Here is a 24,700-nt window from a genome sequence, read left to right as displayed (position 1 = left end):
TCAAGTTTCTTTTAGGAAAGGAGAGATCGGCGATAATTGGCTTAAATGGTGCATGTTAGTTGGCGATGGTTGGGAGCTCAGGGATGTTTAAGAATGTCAACGCGGCCAAGAGTATTGTTAAACTTGATCCATAGATAAAGGTCAACAGGGTTTACCACGGTGTTCTGCGGGGTATCCACTCCTAAAATCACATCGTTGAAGTAAACTGCCTTTATTATATCATGGGTGTCGTGTTTAAAAGAACCTTAAGTGAGTAGAAGGCTGACGTCAGAAGGTGGCTTAGGCTTGTGATTATTACCAGCATACGCACATTTAAAGAAGTAATGGATGGATTGGTAATTGAACAGCCCATTTAGAGTATAACAGATGTAACCGCCAGTCCTTTAAATGATGGCCCTCATGTAAGGTTTCGAACCCTGTACACAATACGCAACTAATTAAGCAGAGCAGTTGCTGTAGAATATCGGTAAACATATGCATCAATGCAAATTCGCCCAAAACCCACTCTTTGAAATATAACTTAAAACCATGGCAAAATAATTAGTACTGTTGTTTTATATTTATAGAAGGTATTTATGCCCTGATACTTGCAGTTAAAAGCAAGAGCATTTGTTTTTATGTTTAAATGTGCTATTGGCAGGTATTACCAGTTGGTGCCGGTCCATTTGTAGTTCCTTGTGGTGGTTATAAATGCCGCCTTCTTCTATTCTTTACAGCCTATTATTCGCCTTGCTACTCGATACTGATGTATCACAACCATTTATTGTCGCTCTGGATATTTGTGTTCGCGCTTGTCCGTATTTTGCTCGCAACAGACAGTGAATGTGCTTCCCCAAATGATTACGAAGAACTAGGTTTGTTGTTTCTCATATTTGACGCTTATGACTACATTTTACAGAATTCTTAGACCTTAGAGGTGGTCTGTATAGTGTGGTCTAGATAAGAATTTTGTAATATAGTTTGTTACATCCATCTGTTATCAGTATGTGTGCAAATATCTTTCTGACGATGTGTTTCCATGTACGATTTTTGATTCTCTAATCTCTATGTACTCACATGTACATTACTTGCTTTGTCATTTTAATTTGACAGTAATGCTCTTCATATTTTACGTTACTTCATGCAGATATCAGCGAGTTCTTCTATTCTTCTAGCGTTATCGTAACTAAACGAGATATTTTTCTCCGTAGAATGTGAAAGTTTTGTATTGGATTTGACTCAGCCTCAGTCCTTGGATCCCCTCATCAACTGCACAGTAATAAATGGCAACCTTATTATCAGTGGCTTGTCGAACACTCAATGCGTCCAAAATGGTCTCAGTCTCCCACGACTTTTCCAAATTTTCGGCTCTCTCATTGTAGAGCATTCCAGTTGTAGTGGTGATCTCTCCCACTTCCTCCCAAATTTGATCGCTATCCATGGGATTCTACCGTTCTCGGCTCAGATACCTATCGAGGGCAAAGTTGCCATACCCCCGTGCTCTCTTCTCATCCACCACACAGCTCTCTCAGGCATCGGTCTCCGCTGTCTTCGAGTGCTGGGAAGGCTTGGGGTACTGCTGATTGACAATCCTCAAATGTGTTACACAGATACTGTTGGTTGGCATCTTCTCACCCCCTCGGCATATCCCTCTAAACCCATCTCTAACGACAGTGTGGCAAGTCGAAACGGAGGTGGTGTTTTTGGGCAAGATTTGCTGCGCAAAGAGGGCCTTTTTGACTTGTGCGCTAATGCCTGTCCCTCTGGTTGCGAATGGGTTACCGTGAACAATTTGCCCCGATCTTTTTGTTGGTCTCGCGATCATTGTCAACACGGTAACTTTTAAACTTTTTTACCTTTCAAGCTGAAAAGGTATGCTAAATCATCTCGTTTTTGATTTAGTGTGCGCCACTAAGTGTCGGGATGCGTCTTTGAGCTGTTCGATACACAACATCAGTGAGTGTTGTCACCCAAATTGTTTGGGCGGTTGTACAGGTCCCACAGCAGGAGACTGCCTCATTTGTCGGGATTTCCATCACAATGATATGTGTCTTTCTTCTTGTCCTGACGGCTTATACGAGGTGACTGCATCACTACAATACCCCTTGGCAGTTTCTGTTTGTTTATTTAATAATTAGTGCTGAATAACAGCGCAAAATAACGCATACTTTTGTCTATTAATAAAATGGGCTTGAGCTTCGGCTAAACTTCTTAGTTTGGCGGGTCATTTTTGCTATTTGAGTCACAACTACATCCTTTGGTGATTCTTTTTTTTTATGACTGACGATTTAATCTAAATATATACGCATTATCATGAGCACAAATCCTACGTATAACCGTGCAAAATCTCCATTTTACAATATTAGAACTTGATTGAATTAACTGCTCCGGATTGTAGATCAGTGTGCATTGTATAAGCGTAAGATTTGCGTTCCAGTTGAACTGTCGAATTCTCTTCGTTGCTGCTAGCTTTACGGTCGCTACTGCGTGACTAGGAATGCGTGTTTATCGAAGCCCATTCCGAGGGACCTCTTCTCTTGGGTCTTTCAACGGTCAAGATTCCACCCAAGCGGCTTTTCACTTCAAGGGAGAGAGTGTGTCCCTGTATGTGACAGGAGTTTTCGTCGTTCACCCTCCGGGGAATGTCGTCCTTGTGGTGTAGACTGTGAGGAAGTAAAAAGAGGTGAGTTCCCTGCTACCCATGTCAATCCGCCTGTTGGTAGACTATGTCCTCTGACTTCTTGACTGTTTGGCAGATTGTGGCGATATTGTCATTTATCAGCAAGCTGACCTAGCTTCTGTGAAGGACTGTCTCAGTGCTCGATCTGTGCTTATCAGTATCAGGACAGGTCAAGGTATGCCTGAGTTTCCTCTCCTGCACCTAAACTCTTCATTTCCCTCTGGCTTAAAATGGCTGTTTATCAGTCGCGTCTTCTGTGCGCAGATGATTTGTCGACCTCCCTCGCTGAGGCCTTTTCTAGTCTCCGTGTCATCTACCGCTCCCTGAGGGTCATCCGCTCTGACGCTCTGCTCTCTCTTTCATTCCTTCATCACTTAAGGACTATTCACGGTACTGAACCCATCGTTAAGGATGGATTGGTGACTCCTGTTGAACCGTCTCATTCTGGCATGTACGTTTGCACAGTTGAGTGATTAAAAACTCTCCTGATTTTTTTGACAGGAATGCTGCTGATTAACCTCATGGGTTTACGTTGCTTAAGATAGATTTCGAGGTTTTTACCCTCAAGTTACATTTGAAAAAAATGGTGCACTAGGTATGTAAGTAATGCTCTTTTCACTTAAAGTTAATGTCGCTCTTTTGATTGACCAGAAAATCTACTCACAAGTGCGACGATTTTAGGTGTCAAGTTTTTTTAAACAAGTTTCAATAGGCTTGGATTGCCTATAATCATTTTGAATTGCGGGTTTCTGTTATTTTGTTACTAGATTAGCGTCTATGCAAAGTGCTATACTGTTAACTATATATATTCACCTGTCAATGTATAATGATTTTCTTTTCCAAAACCCCAATTTCGTTTCAGAATCACCCTTATCTAAGTTAAAATCGGCAAAAATCCTCAAGTCTTTTGGAGTCTTTTAATCCCTGTTTTGTTTGATTGGAGGACGTATCGATGGGAAGTACTCCAAGTAGTAGTAGCAGTGGCCTTGTAAATTCGTGATCTGATTAAATTTCCCACTTTCCTAGCTGCCTTTTCAAAGGCTTGGACTAAACTGCTTCTATGTAATTCTGTCGGTACCTTACAGCACCGCCCTAGAGATCACATGGAACGGGAATTTGGAGGACCTGTGGTTTCTCCCTCCAGGCTCACCTAAGTTGGAGATTCTCTCCGGCAGCGTCGAATTTAGCGTCAACAATCGCCTTTGTCCGGATAAGATCCAGAGTTTCCTTAGCGGCAGAGTTGCCTTCGTGACGGGGCGAGAACTCACCCCCTCTGAACTCGATCTCATCAACACCTCCAACGGCGAATATGCTCTGTGTGAGCTGACTGGGGAAAGAGGGGTCTGACTAATTCACTGTTGCAGAAGTCGTGGCTTATAAATCTGTATTCCTTTTATATTGTCGATTTAGGTAACGCAAAACCCCTGAATGTGACTGTTGTTGAGGAAATGCAGAATAGTGTTACTCTGCGAATGAATCGCATGGCATGGAATGATCCTAGACAAATCCTCCCCGCCATAATCTCCTACGGCAGGAGGTGGGCTTGCTTTTCTCCCTAGAGCCTTTCACCCCCCTATCGGGCTTAAAATTTTGTCTTTTTGTTTGATCTAGTGAAAACCGCGTTTGGGATTCCGATATCTACGATCATACCTTCTGTGATAGCGCGTAAGCCTTGGAACTTTATCATTACTGATTTAAGGTCCCTCACAACCTGTGTTTGTGTCATCTACACTAGTTATTAATTGACTGTGTGTCTGGCCGATAAAGTGTGCTAGTGACTGATTGATGTAATCACGAGTCTCCAACCTGCGTACACGCGATGGGAATGCTAATAAGGGATGTTTAAATAGGCAGGACATTTATTCAAAATCACTGCCAACCTGGTGGAGATCATGACAGAAGTTCTCACACTATGTAACAACCGTGAGCACTTTTGAGAACCTCTCGCGTTAAATCTGAACTCGACTTTGATGTTGAAGCTCTCTCATTCTACGTATATCTTTCCGGTATATCGATGAGTATCTTCACAGCTCACAATCTGTTATGCGAGCTATTTTAAACGGTTGTTTTTTAAGGGCTGGACTAACTCCTACACAAATCGTTTTAGTGGGAAAGAGTAGGGTTTTTCTGTTCTGATTCTGCTACCCTTTTGTTTGCAACATGAAGGTTGTAAAGTCTACCTTCTGTCATTATGGCCAAATCCAATGTCAGGTTTATGTTCATTGGTAGCGGTCTCTACTGAAATACTGCAGATGGGTTTTTCGCTGTTGAAGGCCTTGATCAGTTGAATTTTGATGGTTGAATACGGTGCGGGCTTAGCCGTGAAATACGTAGTAGCTGAGGGTTTTAGTTTTGTTGACCCTTTTACTGTAAGGCTTGGGTGAGCCTCACGTCATATCTTTGTCCTTCATGACTTTTCATGTATTAACCCAACGATTCATTTCGGGGCCATATTGTGAGATATCGGGGTACTTTGAAACAGAAGGTATTCGCTCCTAAATTCACTTATAGAATCAGTAAATTCCTTAAACATTAAAAACCCATTTCACCACAATGTTGGCAGTATATTGTCGTGTTCTTCGCTCCTTCCAGATGGAACGAGGCAGAGCTGAACTGCGGCCTCCCCCAGTTTCCCTCATCACCATCACAATTCCGAATCGGCGCGTCGTCATCACGTGGTTCCGCTAGTATCGGCGGCGGAGGCGGAGGAGGGGAGGAGGTTTTAACATGTCTCCTAGAGAATCTTGCTCCTGCAACCACCTACTCTGCTTTCATCACCATCGCTACGCTGAGTAAACACGAGGGTGCTCAAAGCCGGCGCTTCCACTTCACTACGAAGCCCGCAAGTATGCGTCCTTCCCTCCATAGCTCACAGTTCCTTCTTTCCACTTAGTTGTGTGATTGAGATATAGCGCATAGGCGATCTTCGAAGGCGTATAATACCGATAGGCAGTGTTGTTGTGATAGGTTCGGCGTTTATCTCTTCCTCCTTGGCATTCAGTCCCTTGGAGCGAATAGACTGACTAGGTAGGCGCGTTCTTTATTGGCGATATTATGCACGGGTTGCAGTAAGCAGAGTTCCACACGCTCAGCATACACTTCTACCTCGGGGGTAGGTGACGGCCGTTACGTAACGAGTTTCGTGTTCACCAGGGTCTCGCCTAGGAGGTCAATTCCAACAGTCATGTATTACAGCTGCAACAATGCAGAATGCCTGGGGATCAGAGGTGCAAACAGTATGATCAGGGCCATTGACATCCCGTATAGGGCCATAGTATGATTTAACTTCATATACAAGGCCCAAACATCACCGAATTGTTTTGTAGCATAATATATGCAAGAAAGAGCTGATAAATAGGTAGAACTGTGAAAGGTTGGCGCCCTTAGTATGCACCGTGTTTCCCATGAATTGTTTTCCGTTTCATTTTAGTTTATGGCTAAAATGTTTAGACTTTCATCCGTTTAAAATACTATTTTTTGCAATCTCTTCTTCATTTATTGGAAATCATTGGTAACTGAATTTCATCTAAACGAGATTTTAATCCTGACCATAACTATACAGTGTGTAGCGCGTTGAGACTTCCCCGAAGACGAAAGAAGACGTAATACTTGGATCATTTAAGCGGTGTCTAAGTAGAGAACATCTCACATAGGTCTTCCTTGTTATTGACAATATTGACAAAAACACGCGAACAAGCAATAATGCGGTGAAATGTAACGCCATTTTATTCGGTCTAATCGTAGTCTTCAATAGAAATTTATAGGAAGAACTTTGTTTTTTCGCAGCTCCCTCTGCGCCGACATTTTTGCGAGCCATATCCGCGGGTCCGACAAGCATTCAGCTGCTGTGGAATCCACCCAACCGTCCGAATGGGAAGATCGTCGAGTATCGTATCCGCTACCTGCAGATGAAGCTGGAGAAAAATGACTTCCTTTCTCGCGATGCATGCTACAACAGTAAGACATTTAATGTAAAATTTTCCAATTTTGATTTGCCGTATTGTGACCTACTCTCGTTTAGTTGTAATCAAAATAAGCCCTACGTGAACACTCAAGATTTGTTGGCTGATGTGATCTACCATCTTATGTTTTATGATCTCACCTAGTTAACTCTTAAAATATTACCAAACATGAAATGTCAGACTGCGACTTGGAGTAGGTTTGAGCTATCCTCGTTTTGCCCTCATCTGTCTTGGCCTTAGCTCAGGCTCCTCACGTCAAAATTCATTATGTGGTTGAAGGAATCGGGTGCTTCATGTTCAGTGACCTATCTTATTTCTCCAATTGTTCTGTTCCGAATTCGGGCAGCAATTAATTCAAGAAGAAGTGCGTGATTTCAAGTTCTCGAAGTGATGCCGGAGAAAATTAGATATTTAAAATGTATATGTACACGTACATAAGGGATGGAAAAGGGACTTATTAGTCTACTTTGCGTTGTTTACTATCTACCTTGGTCTCATCTCAGATTTTCAACGTGAATAGTCAGGCTGAATTGACTAAGGAAACAGGACCTTTGATGTTTGATGGCAAGGTGGGGGAGGGAAGGATGTAGGATACTCACCGTCTAAGTACCGGTGTGGGTGTAGTTGCATTTCAGCAGCGCGCTTCCTCTACCACCAATACCCTCTCCGATGAGACGAGCGGGAAAGGTGGTGGTCATTCGCTGGGTCCGGACGACTCCTCCTCGGTGAATGCGGAGGTGGCCGAGGAGGAGGGGGAAGAGGCATCGGAGGGCTGCGACGCCTTCTGTAAAGGGACTGGTTCCTCTGCTTCCACCTCATCCTCTTCCACCAAAGGTCTCAAACGCTCTGAGCTGTTGTTGGAGGAACTGCAACGGCGTGAGATGATCCGTTTTGAGGATGAGCTGCACAAAATCATCCTCATCCCCCGAGTGTGAGTCACTTTATCTTTTCTCGGTCCCGAACTCTTAGTCGTGAAAAATCTGTTTGATGACCAATTGCTTCATTTTATTTTTATCGTATTCACTGTCTTAATAAAAACTTTAGTAGGGCTCAACAAAATTGTGGAAGGTGTTTTAGCCGTTTGTGGAACTAGTAGCTGCTACAAGGTCTGGTGATATAAATTTGAAATTCAATTTATATCTATATTCTGAAGTGTGTGCGACAAAGGGTGAGACCGATACCAGCTGCTCAGTCGCAATTGTCGGGCTCATCCCTTTTTTAACGGTCATTTAATTAATTCATATGAAACTGTCGGAAATTTTAGCTTCAAGGTATATAATGTAATTGATATCATGCTTTTGCTTTTGAACTGTTTTAATGCCCATTGGAGTAAAAGAACTCTTATGGCTGTCAAAGTTAATCGGTCACTATTCACCATACACCGTATAGAGGCCCTTCGACCTTGCATCTTAGCGGCGAGGTGACATTTTTTGAGGCCTCTTTGCTCCCGACATTTGTTCGACTCATGCAGCAGAAATCAACCTATTCTCCACTTTCTTTGCCTCACTTGTATTATTTACGCCCGTCGGGCATTTTTTGACCAACAGGCCACATTTCAACTGTTTACCCTAGTCCTGTTACTGATCATTTGTTTCCCTTGTTTACTTCATGCGTCGGGTTCAGTTTCTTGCCACCACAATAAGTGCTTCCTTCTTTTACCACTAGTTTTAAATGACAGCTCTAATGGGTTGCAAAAAGTCCTATGTATGCCTCCATATACATTACACGGAACGTTCTTGTCATCCTAAATCTTTACATGAACTACAGCACTACGAAGTCTTTTTATACAATATTTACATCACTCGCTGATCGATTTTCTGTTCTTTTTTGGGGGGAGGGGGGTGGATACAGCAAAGGGAATGATAAATGTCCATTTCAAATTCACTACTTTGTTAACTCATGAGCAACCGACTTTACAAACAGCAGGAGTAGACTCACTTAAATATCAAGTGATGTTTTTTGGTGTGGCATTTAATGACTTTTTTTCTTCTCTTTATCCCCTACGCTTTCCCCAACTTTGATTCACCACCACTTTTTCACCAATCCCACCTCCTCCTAATGTGTGCGTGTTTGTTTGCAACGTTAAACTAATGGTGATGTGTGGAAAATCATTTCTAAACTTAATTACGCTGCTTTCTACGGCTGCTATTACAACAGTCCTTACAAGAGGCGTAAAAGCCGACCAAAGCGGAGCCTATGGCAAGTTAACGCTAAATAGCGCCCACTCCCTCCACTATCCTCTCCCTCCCCCTTGTGATGCTTGTGATTTTGTTTGACCAGCTCCACCCACTCATCCACCATTCCTTCCCCATCCCCCTACCTATCCTCCCCTCTTCCTCCTACTCCTCCCAACTACCTTTCTGTCTGTTTTGGTACGTGCATACACGCAAGCGCTCTATTTCCTCCTCCTCAGTCACCCCTGCACGCCAATGCGTGTTAAATTTTATCCTTTCCTAGGCTGAGGAAAAAATTAGCCACTTTTGGGTTGTGGGTGACTAGCACTTGTTGTTATTTGTTACGACTAGTACTGATAGTTTAGAGTGCTGCTATTATTCTTCCCTCCTTACAAAGCATGTTCCCATCTGCACCCATGATTCGCCTATTCGACAGCGTCTCCTGTGTGTGCTTTCAGTTATCTTGAGTTCGACAGCGACCTCGCAGCTGCTGGTGGAGATGACAATGAAGGTGAAGATAAGGAGTGAGTATACACACCCACAGAACTGACATCTTTCAACCGGAACAACAAAAGTGTGCCTTTCCTGTTTTTTGATCCATGGAACCCCGCCGACCTCGAATAAGCTACCCCTTCTTCCCCCCACCTAAATACCGGTGTTGAAGTCAGACCGCGTTGCATGGTCGAAATTGCTTATTCGTGTGTTATAGTTAATTTTATTGAGTATTTTTGTGTCCGTTGTCCCGGTGATCGGGGTTACTGTACCTTATCCGTTGTTTTAATGGCCACAGCTTTTATCCCCTCCCCCCACGCATATACGTGCACATACCCATTGGTTGGCATGAGGCTTATAAATTTTGCTTTGTGTTGGCTGCGACTTACTGCGCTTTTGCCATAGAGCAACACTGCTTAATCAAGTAAATGCCGAGTACAGATTTGGGCTGAACTCGATCATGCTTGCGTGCGCGCGCACTTGCCTCACCTCGTATTCTGTGCTGCAAATATTTCAGCGACCCATCTCCCTCTACCTTTTCCTCTAGCTAATCTGGTTACTCACCGCACCTGGCTGGTTTTAAGTATTATTGCTTGAATTCAATGTACGTATGTGTATATATAAGAAAATGCGTATTTTATAATCACGCCATTTAACTGCCTACCATTAACCTATATGCACTCTCTCTAACCCTCTGCAAACGGTTTCAGCCTCCTTGAGTTCGACAGTCAAGAACCCTTCTTTTATATGGATTTCGAGGAGGCGTGAGTGCACTATCTTTCTCCCCGTTTTACCTTCGCCCCTCGCTTACCTCTCATCACCTCATTGTCATATCCTTTCTGTTTCATATTTCGTATTTTTTGTTGGTTTATCATCCTCGCCTTTTATGTCTATCTGTGTTGGCCATTCGTCTCACATTTACGTCTGCGTTCGTTTGGACGCGCTGCATGCCTGCTAGTTGTTTGCCACAAATCATCGTCCGTTTTTTGATGTCAACTGCTCTCCTCTCCCCGTAGTGCATAAAATAGAATCCGGACTCACACGCAGGGTGGGAGCTTCGTGCTCTCATCCACAGTTGTTTATCCTCCCCTACCCTCAGCTCCTACTCCCTATCCTATCCTTCCCCCTCCCTCCTCCTCCCCTTAGCTCCACAACCACACGCTCTCACCACACCACACTACCTGATCCTGATCGTCCGGTGTGCTTATCTCGATTTAGGATGCAGCGCTTCTACGACTACGCCCATAGAGACGACTACCTTTATGGCTATGGTTCTCATATTGGTGAGTAATTGCCATTTTAACCGGTTGCCTGTGCAGCGCTCGACTTATTCCTGAAAACTTTACCAAGTGATGGGTTTCTAGCGTTTCTGGAAGAGCTAGAAGTCTAGCAGCTTAGGGGTCGCAGTCGTAGAGGTCGAATCACGAGAGATCGTACTGCTCAAGATTGAAAGTCTGGCGCGGTGGAATGACTGGTCAAAATGGATTTCTTACTACTACACTCGAGTTTCTTCATGCTTTTAGTTCGAAAACGTCGTGACACGGGTGTAATGAGTACCATGTCGCCTCAAAAGACCATACATGTTCCCGTCTCTCCCGAGAGCAATGGGGATGTCGGTGGGCCGGCGAAATTGAGTTTCCTGGTGACTGGATTGGAGCATTTCACCGAGTACCTGTTCCTCATTTCCGCGTGTCACGAGCCTCATGATGAATATGGCAATCCGATGCCCTGTGTAAGTGGCTTTAAACTGGGAATGTTATCACCTGTTATCGGTCCAAAAGGTCATTGACTTTTTAAATGTTATTTGACACTGATTCCTAGGTTTCATATCGAAATGGATGCTCTGCATTTAACTTTAGCTTAACTTAGGCCAGAAGCGAAGGTTTCGCCGAATCAGGGAGTGTACTAAAGTTATGACATCCATTTATTTTTATTCATAGGCAGATAGGCCCTTACTATCGATAAATTACCTTACCATTGATGCAGGATTTTCTTATATAAATGTCCATAAATACAAGACTCATTTAAGCTGCGTTCACTTTATTAGCCTACATTTCCGTCAGAGATTTCCACCGTCTTGTTAACTCAAAAATATCACGATGGCTGTGTTTTATTGTATCTTATTGTTTCTAAAGACGATAGCTGTGACATTCGATGAGCGAAAAAATTCGTGCGATTTTCGATAGAGCTGGGTGCAATTATTTGAAGGGATAAGAAGTTGTGAAATTCTCGCATCACAAAGTGTAAATAGGTATGCGTCAGTCTGTCGGTACAATACCCCTCACAATACTCCACCATTTTTCCGCTATTTCAAGCCCTTACGTCATAAAACGTCGGTCAAGCCTGTTAAATGTGGTTCGAGCTGGTTTGCCTTAAAAACTACGTTGAAATTGTTTCCAATGATGCAAACGCTTCTTATATGGCCTCCTGTACTGGATTTGGGAAATGTGCAGTAGTTGAACAACATCCCGTTCAGAAATGATTTTAACAAGTAACTTTGATTTGATGATAAATTACTAAAAGATAGATGCATCACATTCTAAAACGTCATCTAATCTCGACAATTAAGATTGTGTATCGCCATTGATTAAGATAATTTGAGATTGCCGTGCCAGGAATGACTTTCAGTAATGCCTGAGGTCGTGAATGCTGAAACAATTAGCTTACGTCCATATCAATAGGGAAAAGGAAGTCGTGGAGGCCACACGACATGCATCAGGAGATGAAAGTCTGTCATTTTTATCTTGACTCCTTACAAGTACGTTGCAAAAACTCACTGCGATGTGAGGCGAACAAATACAGTATTGGTGATACCGAAGTGACCCACTCAGTACTTGACATTGCTGAGGCACCACTTCACGTGCATGAGATTACGTTGTGTGTAGCGTGTGTAGTCAAGTGGAGGGAGTTGTTTGGTCTGAGTTGGTCGTCCGCTGAAGGCCAAACTAGAGTCACAGACTTATCTGTATCCTCTTCCTGCGTATTCCTTGGATGATGTTTCTCCCTTCTCGAAGTTATCACCGGTAGTATCTTGGCAATAGCACCTAATGATGGAACAATCGCGTATGGAATTGAAATAGCCGGTCGAGTGATAAAAGTGGGACTGAAATAGGTGTGGCTGGGGCTGCATTTTTTGTGGATATTTAGAGATATTTGGTTGTAGGAATACATTAAATTTCTCAAAATAATGTTTTCTCGGAAAAGGATTTCCATTAAACATTGCTTAGAAACAGTTTTCTATTGTTATCATTACTGTAGTGTAAAGTCACACTAGCTTATTTAGTTACATTGTCACTTTGAACGTGTGTACGATTTCTTATACCTCTCCAAAAGTTCACTTTTCATTTTATATGTTTCTCCTACTACGAACTTTTGTTTCTTAGTCGCCAATATTCTATGCCAGATTTCACCTCATAAAACGTTACTCGTTTCGAAGGCAGTCCTGCTGTAGCGCAATTCTGTTTCTTTCGATCCTAAGTAAAACCCCTTTTGATTTCATTCTTAGTGGTATTTTTAATAAGATTTCGCGGGAACTATTTTAATATTGATTTGGTTTTTGTGCTTTTCTCTGCGTGTTTTATGTAGAAAAGGAACTGAAACATTCTTGAAATCCCTTCAAGTACCACATCACAAAAAGTGGAGTGACAAAACCCAGATTTTGTTTTGCGCGTTTTAGATTTGCTCTACTACTCATTTCCTCCTCTAAACTCTCTGCAGCGTAGTCACCGTTTTGGTAAATTACTCTTACTGCGCTTTACACTCCACTGAAACATTCTTTCACCCATCGGCGCTTTACCCCTCCCAGACGAGTGAAGACTGCGATCTGGAGCAGGACGCGGGTTGCAGCCAGGCGGTGCGCATATCCCAGCGCACACAGGCGCTTCCACACGCGGACGAGGTGCCCTCAGCTAGTCTTTACGCCCTGACCCCCCTCCAAGCCACCACCACCACCAGCAATAGCCAGCCACCCACCAACTACTCGAGCGACCCCCTTGGCAACCTCTCTCGGTTCGCTTTCAATACTTCTTTCGCTACCTCTGCCACTACCATTCAAAAGAGGCTTCCGCAAGTCCCGTCTTGCTTTTCTGGAATGAGCCACAGAGTCCTAACGGACTCATTCTCTACTACTGGCTGCAGTACCGCCGTGCTGAGGGAGCTTCTACCGTTCCAGAGGAGTCCTCCTCTGTGAGATTTATTTTTACCACACTACTCTCTCGACACAGTAATGGACAACAATCTTCTTTTCAGCTCCCATGGTTCGTAATCTGTGTGACACCTAAATATCTGGAGGATGACACAGCGATCAAGGCTTTAGCAGGTCTGCGCTGCGCAGCGCCGGTGTCGAAGAGAGGAGCGGTGGTGATCGCGGAGCGGGCGGCGAAAGCTGAAGGTGCGAACCCACAGTGCGACCCTGCCACCCGAACCGTCTTCACGGAGTTGGGATTTTTGCGCGCTGGTTTTTACGAATGGCAAGTCATGGCTGTCTCTTTGGCAGGCAATGGATCGTGGACCAAGTCACACTTCTTTGACGTGCAGATCAATGATGCCCTTCAGCCATGTGAGATATACTAATTTCCATAAAAAAGAGACTTTTTTGTCCGTTACTCTTGCTGTGTCAATAGAAATTATGCCAGGAGGAAACAAATGGGCCGATTTTTTATTTTGAAGATCTTAAAATTAGTTTACGCTATAGTATTGCGTGCTTTGTTTCATCCTTAATTTATTGCCTTATTTTTTGTACTTTTCGAGTGACTTTTAAATAAATAATATTTTCATTCAACAGCTCATATAGTGGCAGTTTTGGTGGTCACTCTTCTAGCAGTCGGCTTTGTTATTGCGTTAGCCGTCTGGTTCGACTACCGGAATAAGAAGTGAGTCTTCTGAGTCTTTGCAAAGTCCCCCCAAATTTTCGCCTAGTATGCCGTGAAGCTTAAGTTCGTTGCGCAACTGTGCAACCAACGCATGTGGCTAATTTCCTATCTGGCAGACGGAGAATGAACGCATTGAAGAACCGCAAGTCGGAGTACCTGGAGTCGCTGTTGCTGGAGAACTTTCAGGACGAGTGGGAGGTGGACCCAAAAGACCTCAGCTACAACGTAGAGGACACACTGGGTCAGGGTAGTTTCGGCCTTGTTTGTCGCGGTCGTCTCGCTCGCCTCACCACACCTGCGGCCGAGTATCTCCACCTCGCAACCACCTTCGCTAATGGGGGCAGTGCTAGCCCTGGCGGAGGGGGAGGTATCAGACCTTCCTTCACACACTCCGCCTTGAAGTCAAAAAAGTGGCTCACTTCCATCCTACCGAAACGCCTCCGTCGTGGCTCTGTTGCCAATGGTGATGCTCAGGGCATGGATGTTGCTGTAAAAGTTAGTTATAACCTGAGCGCTAAACCCTGATCAACGTGCATCCCGGTTGATTTAGTAGATGTGGTGCTAATTTGTCTCTTGTGCAATCTTCTTTTGAAATTATAAGTTAATGCTTTTACTTTTAAACCTCGGAAACGATCTCATCGAAACTATATCTTATTGGTACCAATGATGAACAACTACGTGATTGATTGAAAAGCAGAGCAGTTTGTGGATTCTTGCAATCTCCTCAACACAACGCGGACATGACGCATTAAAATCTGTTAAAAATGATTAACAATGTCATTGCCACTGTGATGTAGCGGCACGTAAAGGTTTTTTTATGATGACTATTGGAGCCAAGCGCTAGGATTTTTATTTCTTTATTTATTTGAAGCTTTTCTGTAAATTTGGAAATTCTTGACGGTAATTAAAGGCCCTATTTTCGGAACCCTATTCAGTGAGAGCAAGCGTTTGGAGTAAAATCTGCCAGATATTATGCAGTAACTTTGTTTTTTTTTAAAGACTAGTTTAAGAAAGCGACGTTTCCGACAGTTTAATGGGGTCAACCGATGAGCGTCTTCGGCAATCGTTCCCTCATTCACCTTCGTTAACAGTCTTAGTTCATTTATCGAACATGCGAATAATGCAGTCTCATGTTATTTGCAATGTTCCTTAGTTGTTCTGTTATGCCTTAGATTTGATAATCTGGCCAGGTGCACTAGGAATGTTTCAGTTGGACTTTCGCCTTGTCCCTACTAAACGGCTCTTCGGCCTTGAGGTTTTCCTTTCCATCTAAAATTAAACACTTTTGATCAAAAGTTCGGTTTGATTTTACGAAGCGATTTACTGTATACTACTTGCATGAATTACTAGATAATAAGGGAGAATTTTGGTATGAAAACTAACTACTCCCGTCCGGTGAGTTTGTTGACAAATGGAGAGGACTCATTTACCGTAGTCAATTGCATTCAAGGTACTCATTGACGTCAGTAGTGGTTCTGTTAATTTTGCACTGATGCCTTTAGATATTATCACCCGGATCCACATACGAGGATGTTCGTGAGTTCCTTGGCGAGGCCTCCCACATGAAACAGTTCAACTGCAACCACATCGTTCGACTACTCGGAATTGTTTCAAAACAGGTGAGCCTATTTAGACGAAACATTTCGCTCGTACCTACTGTTAGTATCATGTGACGAAAAAGTTTGTGCTATTTTCGTTATACCTTACTAAAATTATTTACTATAAGCTATAGGAATACTTGGAATGCGTTTATTGCAGAGCATAGGTATGCGTCAGTCTAGCAGTGCTCTTATTTGTGCTCCTACCAGTTTTCTGCAATTCCGAACTCCAAAAAATTGCTGACTGGACGTGAGGGGTGTGATACGAGGTAGCTTGTTTTACGAATTCATACTCGTCTTCACAGTTGTAAAAGCCTACCTCAAGTGTTTTCAGTGATTATGGTGATGGGTAAATCACTAAGAAGTAGATGCATCATCTTCAGAAACGTCGTCCCATAGCCTTGACAACGAAGAATTTGGATCACCAGTGTTTAAGATAATTTGAGATTGCCGTGCTCATGTGAACGGGAGACAGGAAGTCGTGGAAGCCACATGCCATGCACCATCTGACGAGAGACTATCAACTTGTTTTCGACTTTAACCGCGTAGGGCGTAAAGGTGCACTGTGCATGTCAGATCGCTGACCGACCGACCGACTAACTGACTGACTGACATGTGATGAGAAATGGACTTTATGTTGTTATATAGCGATGTGAGGCGAACAAATACAGTATTGGTGATACCGAAGTGACCCACTCAGTACTTGACATTGCTGAGGCACCGCTTCACGTGCATGAGATTACGTTGTGTGTAGCGTGTGTAGTCGAGTGGAGGGAGTTGTTTGGTCTGAGTTGGTCGTCCGCTGAAGGCCAAACTAGAGTCACAGACTTATCTGTATCCTCTTCCTGCGTATTCCTTGGATGATGTTTCTCCCTTCTCGAAGTTATCACCGGTAGTATCTTGGCAATAGCACCTAATGATGGAACAATCGCGTATGGAATTGAAATAGCCGGTCGAGTGATAAAAGTGGGACTGAAATAGGTGTGACTGGGGCTGCATTTTTTATTAAAAAACGTATTATAAAAGTGTCAGTTAAAGATAAATTTTATCCGTTTGGGAAGAGACCGTCGGTTGTGCTGTTTTTCTGTTAGGTAATATTATTCAAGAAACTTTGTTCAGTTGTGTACTTTTTAGCATAATATCGCACGAATTCATTGCATTTCCATATAAATTTATTAAAGTAATCTTTGTTCTCTCTTTCGGCTCTAATATAAGGCAGTCATTTTTTGTTTGCTAACTTGATAGGCTGGATTAAGTTCAGTAAACATGCTCACAATCACGCACCTGCAATACCAACTCTTCTGGGGTAAAGTTTTTCAGTCCAATTTATGTATTTTACCATTCTGTGCAATAATCATAAAAAAGTGGACAGTATTGTGGACTCTTCCCCTTCGATTTGGGGACGCTAGCGTTTCGCATGCAGTTTCAAAACAGTGAAGTAATCACGGCCACGATGGTTTACCGCAAATATCTTTTCGTTACCATATATGGGTTATTTTGGGAGTAACCGAATGCAAATTTTACAACTGTGTTGATAAACGGAGTTTTGAATGGCGAGTCCGTTCTTTCTATCTACGGTTTAACCAAGAATGTACTTTTACTTGGATGATGTACTAAGTTGTGCTTTGAGCTAGTAGATTTGTCACTACCGCCACTTCACTGTGTGAACGAACTTATGTTGCAATCGAACTTATGTCTTGAATAAAGAAGAGTCAATCTTTCGCCGCGAAAATGGCTGTAATTCTTTTGGTGTGCTAATTTTTCTTAAGAGGTATCCAAATGACCTCCGCATTCCTAATGCCATTTTTGGATTGCCAAACTTACCCATACATCAAATGAATTCCTCGCTCCTTGCTACTACTTATAGATTTTATCGTCATTTTTATAGGAATTTATTTTTTCGTACATTTGATAGCCTGTTTTTGAATAACCTTGATTATGTCTACCAGATCTCCGCATACATAAACAGAATCCTTGGCAGAATGACCATTTTCCACCTTACCCCCAATTTCGCAGCCATCCTAAATCCATCCGTCTCTTGACTTCGTCAGGATGCATGTTTTTGTCAGTGTCTTTTTCATGGTATACTATAGGTCGGCCTACATTCATTAAATAAAAATATGCCTTGTTGCTATTCCTATTATTTTACAAACGCCTTTATTTTGAGGACGACTGCTTAGGCTAATCGGATTTCAGCAATCATCCCTCTGTTTGTCTGTGTTTGGGCTTGCCTTTAACAGGTCGGCGATGCAGGCTGAACTGATCGCTTTGAGGCGTTCATGACCCTGTTTAATGAGTCTAAGAAGAATTGCATAATGCCCTCCAAAGACAATATTTCATCTTATGGCAGGGTATTCCCATATCTTAGATCAGGCTGCTGAGTAGGGGGTTTCTTTTTTTTTGAAACTTCAGAGTTTTTATACTGCTATTTAGTGTTGAACCTTTCCATTAGTAGCAAAGTGGGTGAGCGTAAAAGCTGGCATCTAGGTGACGGCCTTTCTTGCTCCACTTTACTTCCCATCGAATACCTTGAACAACATAAACAATTCTGCAGTTTGGCCTTGCAACTAGTTGCGTTCGCCCTTTTTAAAAGGGTTCCATTTTGAACATGATCATTTAGTGCGGTTTTTGATGGACAACTTTCATAATCAGATATTTTTTCGTAATAAATTACCTTTATTGTCAAAGGTGTAACTGATTTTGGGGGTTAAGCCTATTATTTGGTATTAGCTGTCGTAGATGAGCTTAACCGTTTACCTCAATAGTCAAAATGCCACTGTTCACTTCAATGTAATCTTCATCGCCGCTCCATCTGCTTTTTCAAAGCCCATTTGTTCTATTAATGCCACTTTTATGCTATAAATAGCCACTCACTTTATATTTGTAGAGCTTCTAATTCCATAGCATCTCTTAAGTTTTTCGCCTCCATTTGTATTTTCACCTAATATTTCAGTGGACTAGCTGATTCCAGCGGTTTGTGTGTATCGCAGCTGTAAAAGTGTTATAATTCGTGCAGGGCATCCAAGGTGCTCGTTGAAATTGCTTCCTTAAAAATTTCCCAAATTAGCCAGAAAATTATTCATTTTAACTAAGTTTATATATTTCTAGTACCCTGTATTTCAATTTTTTCAGAGACGAGCCAATTCGGGCAGGTGTTCTGACATCATGTATGTCCTTGTAGAGTCGCAATTCATTACCATTGTCACCTAGGTGTGATGTGTTCTCTGGCAGTTGATGAGGAGTGCATGCACCACATTGTGCTGTAAACAAATTAGTCAATTTTAAAGCAGCAAAGTGGGTGTGGGGTGCTTCCGGTCTGAGTTGTTTAAGTACTTCTTTTTCTCGCTTTTGTGGTATATAACGTTCAATAGAACCTATCTTCCGTGGATTGTGGTGGTTAATTCTCCCCTGATTGGGGATTTGGTTAGGAACGTGGTAAGGAAGCTTGTCACTACTAGTTGAATAACATCTTCACCTTGTTTTTGAGCTAGTACTCTCGAGTGTTGGGTATTATAGCCAAACTAACAGTCTCCATTTATCACAACCGCACCGATGTTGCTCATCGTTATGTCTTAACATGTTAATTTTGATGGATGAAACTCGGTAACTCAAATTCTGTTTAAACGCTTTAAGCATCAGGCAATTGAGCAATTTGCGCTCATTCAGGGCAACAGTTACGCTCTGGCTATTTCCCTTCGAACAAATTATCTCATTTTTTGCTCTCGTGAAACCTGAACGTTGCTGGGCTTTTGCTCTAGGCTGTCTAGTGTTTAGGCGTTTTCTTATCAGCTCTGGTAGTGGTGACCTAGCAAATAAATCATCCAAATTAAAGGTGCTCTAACCGTTGGCACGACACTTTCATAGCTTCCCTTTTCTGTTTAGGGTTGGTTGTTTATGCCTTGGTGTAACTATATAATTAACTATTTTGGGAAGAGTTGGTTAATGTCATTTCCAATTTTGGAAGACAAACAGGCTTGATTAATGTTTCCATTTAATAAGGTTCCTTTTTGTGGATATTGTAAACTTTTTAAAGCATGTACAAATTTGGTCACACACTTTGTCATCACTGACATTTACAGTACCCCCAGCCTCCTGGGGGTTGCTTGTCACCATCGCATGGTTAAGGTATTCAAGCTTTTGCCTAAATCTTCAAACTCACCAATCGGTTTTCATCGTAATTGCAATTGAGACAGTCATAAGTTGTCTCAAAGTTTCTAGCTAGGGATAGCTAAACCTTCTGTTCTTGTCGTTTTAAAGATGTCTTAGCTTGTCGTTGGCCAATAGCAGCTATTGGGAAGAACGAATCTCGTAACCACAAATGCTTTAACCACCGTGGACAATTGAGTATCTTGTGATCATTGGGGGTAGAAATAACGCTTCCGCTTGTGGACTGATAACAAGATGGCTAGATGTTAGCATGCCAGATTCCTATTAATTTTTATAGGCTTTCTACATGCCTGTGTGTTAAGATAGGCATTCGTCCGCTAACAGTATTTTATGCGTTTTAAAATGTCATACCATGAATTGTTGAGCGTGTTCTCCCGCCTCGGTAATTGTATAGGGCCGGAGGCATTATTACTCCTCCGTTTTGCCTAAGTTTAACAGCATTTGTTCTGTTTTGATCGTACTTTGAGAGAATTTTAGGCCTGTCATGATGTATGACGGGAAGTCAATATTACTTTGTAACTTTCCCTTCAGCCTTTGATCTTGTAAGTTATTTGTTATTAGTCACGCTACTGGCGGGTCAATATTGTGGTTTGATGCGCCTTTTTCGTATAGCTGGATCCACTAAAGCAACCGTAGCATTGACGGCTCTGCGAAACAAAGCATGTAGCTTTGTTTCGAGCTGCGGTGGATAAAAAAATTCAGGCACGTTTGTATTTCAACCACTGTATCTATTGAAAATAGTAGTATGCCAAGTTTGTGCATTGCTTGCATTTTAATACACCAGTGTGCTGATAACTGTGTAGTACTAATTGGATGTAGGATTTTGACGTCTACGTTGCTAGTCTGCCAGCCTTTCTGTGCCCCATTTACGAACTCCTACGCCTATTAATGCTTCAAAAAATAGCTAGACACTAAAAGTAAGAGTTTGGCAATTACCTGTTTCATAAAAAGTTTGAATTTTAAAATGAGGAAGCTCCAGTTTCATAAATCGAATTCAGGTACTGTTAGTGCCCAATATTTAAAGCAGTCATTGGAGGTAGTAACGCCGCTCTTGTCGCTTGCGTGGCGCTAGTGCGAGGAGCCATCCTGACCATTAATTGCCTTTGGCTTAGGTGCTGTTCCGTCGGCAGCCGATAGTGGTGATGGAGTTGATGCAGCATGGTGACCTGGCGACGTACCTCCGGCATCGGATGGCGCAGGAGGACTACTCGCAGGGCTCTGTGTCCCCCGAGTACGCCATCAAGTGGGCCGCCGAGGTGGCCGATGGCATGGCCTACCTCGAGTACAAGGGCTTCGTGCATCGCGATCTCGCCGCTCGCAATTGTCTAGTTGGTGTCGGTCTCACTGTCAAAATTGGTGGTATGTTCTCTGTCTGATATGTCATACAGTCGCTTCGTTTAATCGGCCACACCATTGTCATGTTGAGGGATTGTGGGAAGCGACTTTGGGGTGGGAATCGTTTATTCTTCACTAAACTATTTCTGCCCGAATAGGTGGTGCGTTCTATTCCACATTATATTACTCTTTGGGTCTTTGAAGTGACTTTTTATCCAAAAAAACTGGCCGTTTATGGCTTCCATTTAATCTGTTTTCATGGGAATCGCCTACGTGCAACGAGTCTACTACTATCCCAATACTACTGTTTATCGTATCTCGGGTTGGGTTCTCCTTCTCACCCCTTCGATTTGCAATTCTCCCAGCTGCTTTGTTTATTCTAACCTCCTGTGAGGCGATGTCGTTGCCCCTTTTTTATCCAAGGTTGTAGGAAACGGTTGTGGTACAGGTGTGCTCTGCAATAGGTGGTGCGTTGTTTGCTAATTGTCTATATCTCTCTACACCGTCGTGATTTATGAGTCTTAAGACCGCATCGTTAAAGCTGCTCGCTTACACATGGACTCTATTTTCATCTGTTGCTCTAAGTTTTAACATTTATTTGGCTTTGAGCATAAAATCAGTTTTGAAAGAGGGCTTGATATCAAGTGGACCAGAAAACATTTTGTCCATCCCTGCCTTAGATTCGCAGTGTTGAGTCCATACTCTCACCTCCAAGATACTGTGACCTATGAGTCGCTTCGCTCCTCCGTTCAAGTGGCACGCGCGTGATGGTGTCATTGCCATTGTCGTTCGAAATTGTAGCTCCTCTTAGCGAAATTGCTTCCAGACAACGGGCAGAGCTGTTTTGGCCAAAACGGAACGTTGAGTCCGTACTCCCATGTAGATATCGCCATGGTTTCCAAGACTCACTCAGGGCCATCTTGTTTTAACTTTGTTTTTCTCATTCCTGTTTTAGGATTTGGTGATCATTTTGCCTCAAGCACCAAAATTTGTCATGAAAATGAAGTATGATTTTTCCTTTGATAAAAAAACGTAAAACTTGAAACGGCTTCGTCCAGACTCTGTCAAGTGGGTGTCAACTTCATTGCTATTTTTTGTCTTGAGGTGTTGGAAACACTCTGCGGTGAGCGCCAAAAGTAGAAGGTCATTGGCCTTTGTCGACGTGTTTGGATTCAGATCGGCCATATCTTCTTTTTAGTTGGCAGCCGAGTGGTGTCGAATTATTACCAGTTTTTTCCGATACATTAGAATTTCAAGTCGTTTAAAAGCGTCCAGCAGCCTCGGGCTTAGTGGTGATATTTTCTTCCACTCATCAAAGCGTCAACCGCTTCCTTGGCACGATTTATATCCTCATGTCCTTGAAGGTAGGCCCAATGTAATAAAACTTGTATTACTGAAAACCAACCTAAGTGATCGTAATAAACATGAAGAAACTTAATCAGTAAAATAAGTAATACAAAAAAATCAAAGAGGATATATGAATAAACCCTCTGATTTAACAAACCAATTCATACAAATGTTGCTTATTCAAGCACTCATTTCACTGCGCCCCGTAGTCACGTTTCATCCTTCGACTTGATTTAAGCTTTACGCTTTCGGAGGCGTCTACTCCCGTCGACTCGTCTTGGTTGCAAGTGCTGGCCAGGTTTCAGAAATTCTCACAAGCCTCCTGACAGAAAGAAACAATTAATCTTAATGAATGCATTTCCTTCCCTTACTGTGCCATCTCCAACACCTTTTTGATCGAATTACTAAAGTGCTAATTGCGTTAAACAGCCACCGCCGTATGCCAAAACCATTGCATGGGAGAGTAGGGAGGGAGATAGAAAGTGCCTCGAGAAAGGGCCGAATTAGGCTTAATCAAACAGGACGCTCATGCGGCGTGCATATGTGTGCCACTTATCGGCGCTCCATATTCGGATCTGTAATTACTTTCAAGTATCGGTGCTTTTTACAAGAAGTATTCATGGTGAACCGAAACCGCTTGCCTTAGAGCTCGAGTGAAAGGCGTTCCTGAAGTGGCACTACGTGCAGTAGTAAATGTCAAGCGCGTTCCATTATGCGCATTGATAATCCACGGACCAGTCCACACACCAGACACCAATGACCAGGAATGACAGGCGTCAACCAGTGTGCGTTTGCACACGGAACAAACACAGTGGCAATGAGCGCAGTTTCTTGTAAGTGAAGGAGCCGAACTCGAAACCGTCGACGTCTACTCACATCTGCAGAAGACGCCTCCAAGCACAGCCACCACGCAGCATGCAGTGTTGACACACCTTGGATGTTCGACCAGTCGGTTGGCAGAGTGTACATTTGTCGCTGACGATGCACGACACAACAGTTGCCTCTGTGGAATGCTTGTCAGATTCTGTATTCCTGGTTGATGCACAACGAAGACGTCGTGTGACGAACTTCACAATGGACCAGTGCTCCTGTAGCAACGGTGAACGCAGAACACTCACGCACATGAATATGCGGGATTTCGAAAAGTTAGCTTTTCGCCTTTTATTGGTAACAAGAGAAATAAAATTTGACGCAGCTTCCACTCCTCGAGGACTACTTTTTCTGCCTCATCAACTCAAAAAAAATCCTTATTTCATTTGAATGACTTTCTTACCGAATTATACCTGATCGAAAATGACCGTTTTACTGCAATCGCACTAAAGAAATCACCAAATGCTAAAATGTGCAAACTTGGCACGCGGTTGCCGTTACCGTTGACGTGGGATTAGCCGAAACAACCCTCGGCCCAGGTCGTTGATCTACCTCGTGCGCCAGGTTTTTTTTTTCCATACAGCGAGGGACAAACTCCAACTATTTGATAATCCTACAATTATTTGTTTATTAATCATCTGGCTTTTTAGACTTTGGGCTTACACGAGATGTGTCCGGCCACCTATACTACCGCAAGGAAGGTCGAGCACGTCTTCCCGTACGATGGATGGCGCCGGAGGCTCTGAACGAGGCCTACTTTACTTTTAAATCAGACGTCTGGTAAGCGGTTGCTTCGTGCTCCCTCTTACGTTCTGACCATATGCATCATTAATTGCAGGTCTTACGGCGTGGTTTTGTGGGAGATTGCCACCTTCGCCGCGTTGCCCTTCTCCGGCCTTTCACACGAAGAGGTGATCGCCCTGGTGGTGAATGGTGGACATCTCGGAAAACAGGGCTGGCCGCCCAAATTTCCGGACATTCTGTGAGAGCACCCTTCTCTCTCCACATACATCTGTGGAGGAAATTTAAAGCAGAGCAAACTGTATCTATCTTACTAAATTGTCTTTTGAGGCTACATTTAAGGAACTAATCTAGCGTTAAAACAATACCTTAAAAGCTCCGACGGAAGGAGCTGTCCCTGAGGCTTAACTATCCTTAGACAACCCGCCTCACTTCACTGTCAATGCCCTGGTGTCCAGCGTACACTAGTTTTTCCGAGTGTACG

General features: G+C 43.0%; 1 protein-coding gene across 1 annotated transcript in view; it reads left to right on the top strand. All coding sequences in view use genetic code 11, as the record gives it.

The window, feature by feature from the left end:
• Window positions 1-65: 65 nt before the first annotated feature.
• The window catches only part of EGR_02635 (Insulin receptor), a gene marked incomplete at both ends in the record, with an annotated part of 25,877 nt that continues 1,242 nt past the window's right edge, over window positions 66-24,700 (top strand). Inside the window, 24 exons of the mRNA XM_024491884.1 lie at window positions 66-111; window positions 1,191-1,814; window positions 1,882-2,060; window positions 2,449-2,662; window positions 2,736-2,834; window positions 2,924-3,110; window positions 3,745-3,977; window positions 4,070-4,196; window positions 4,271-4,324; window positions 5,252-5,505; window positions 6,446-6,616; window positions 7,246-7,552; window positions 9,254-9,319; window positions 10,434-10,570; window positions 10,811-11,019; window positions 13,093-13,295; window positions 13,358-13,472; window positions 13,536-13,845; window positions 14,071-14,158; window positions 14,275-14,653; window positions 15,661-15,777; window positions 21,036-21,282; window positions 24,126-24,255; window positions 24,314-24,457. Of these exons, the coding sequence (XP_024353699.1) occupies window positions 66-111; window positions 1,191-1,814; window positions 1,882-2,060; window positions 2,449-2,662; window positions 2,736-2,834; window positions 2,924-3,110; window positions 3,745-3,977; window positions 4,070-4,196; window positions 4,271-4,324; window positions 5,252-5,505; window positions 6,446-6,616; window positions 7,246-7,552; window positions 9,254-9,319; window positions 10,434-10,570; window positions 10,811-11,019; window positions 13,093-13,295; window positions 13,358-13,472; window positions 13,536-13,845; window positions 14,071-14,158; window positions 14,275-14,653; window positions 15,661-15,777; window positions 21,036-21,282; window positions 24,126-24,255; window positions 24,314-24,457 (4,640 nt within the window). The remainder of the gene's footprint in view (window positions 112-1,190; window positions 1,815-1,881; window positions 2,061-2,448; window positions 2,663-2,735; window positions 2,835-2,923; window positions 3,111-3,744; window positions 3,978-4,069; window positions 4,197-4,270; window positions 4,325-5,251; window positions 5,506-6,445; window positions 6,617-7,245; window positions 7,553-9,253; window positions 9,320-10,433; window positions 10,571-10,810; window positions 11,020-13,092; window positions 13,296-13,357; window positions 13,473-13,535; window positions 13,846-14,070; window positions 14,159-14,274; window positions 14,654-15,660; window positions 15,778-21,035; window positions 21,283-24,125; window positions 24,256-24,313; window positions 24,458-24,700) is intronic.

The sequence above is a fragment of the Echinococcus granulosus genome (assembly GCF_000524195.1).
Source record: "Echinococcus granulosus chromosome Unknown EG_S00012, whole genome shotgun sequence".
NCBI lineage: Eukaryota > Metazoa > Platyhelminthes > Cestoda > Cyclophyllidea > Taeniidae > Echinococcus > Echinococcus granulosus.
The sequence above is the reverse complement of the archived record's forward strand: the minus strand, read 5'-3'. Positions and strand labels throughout refer to the sequence as shown.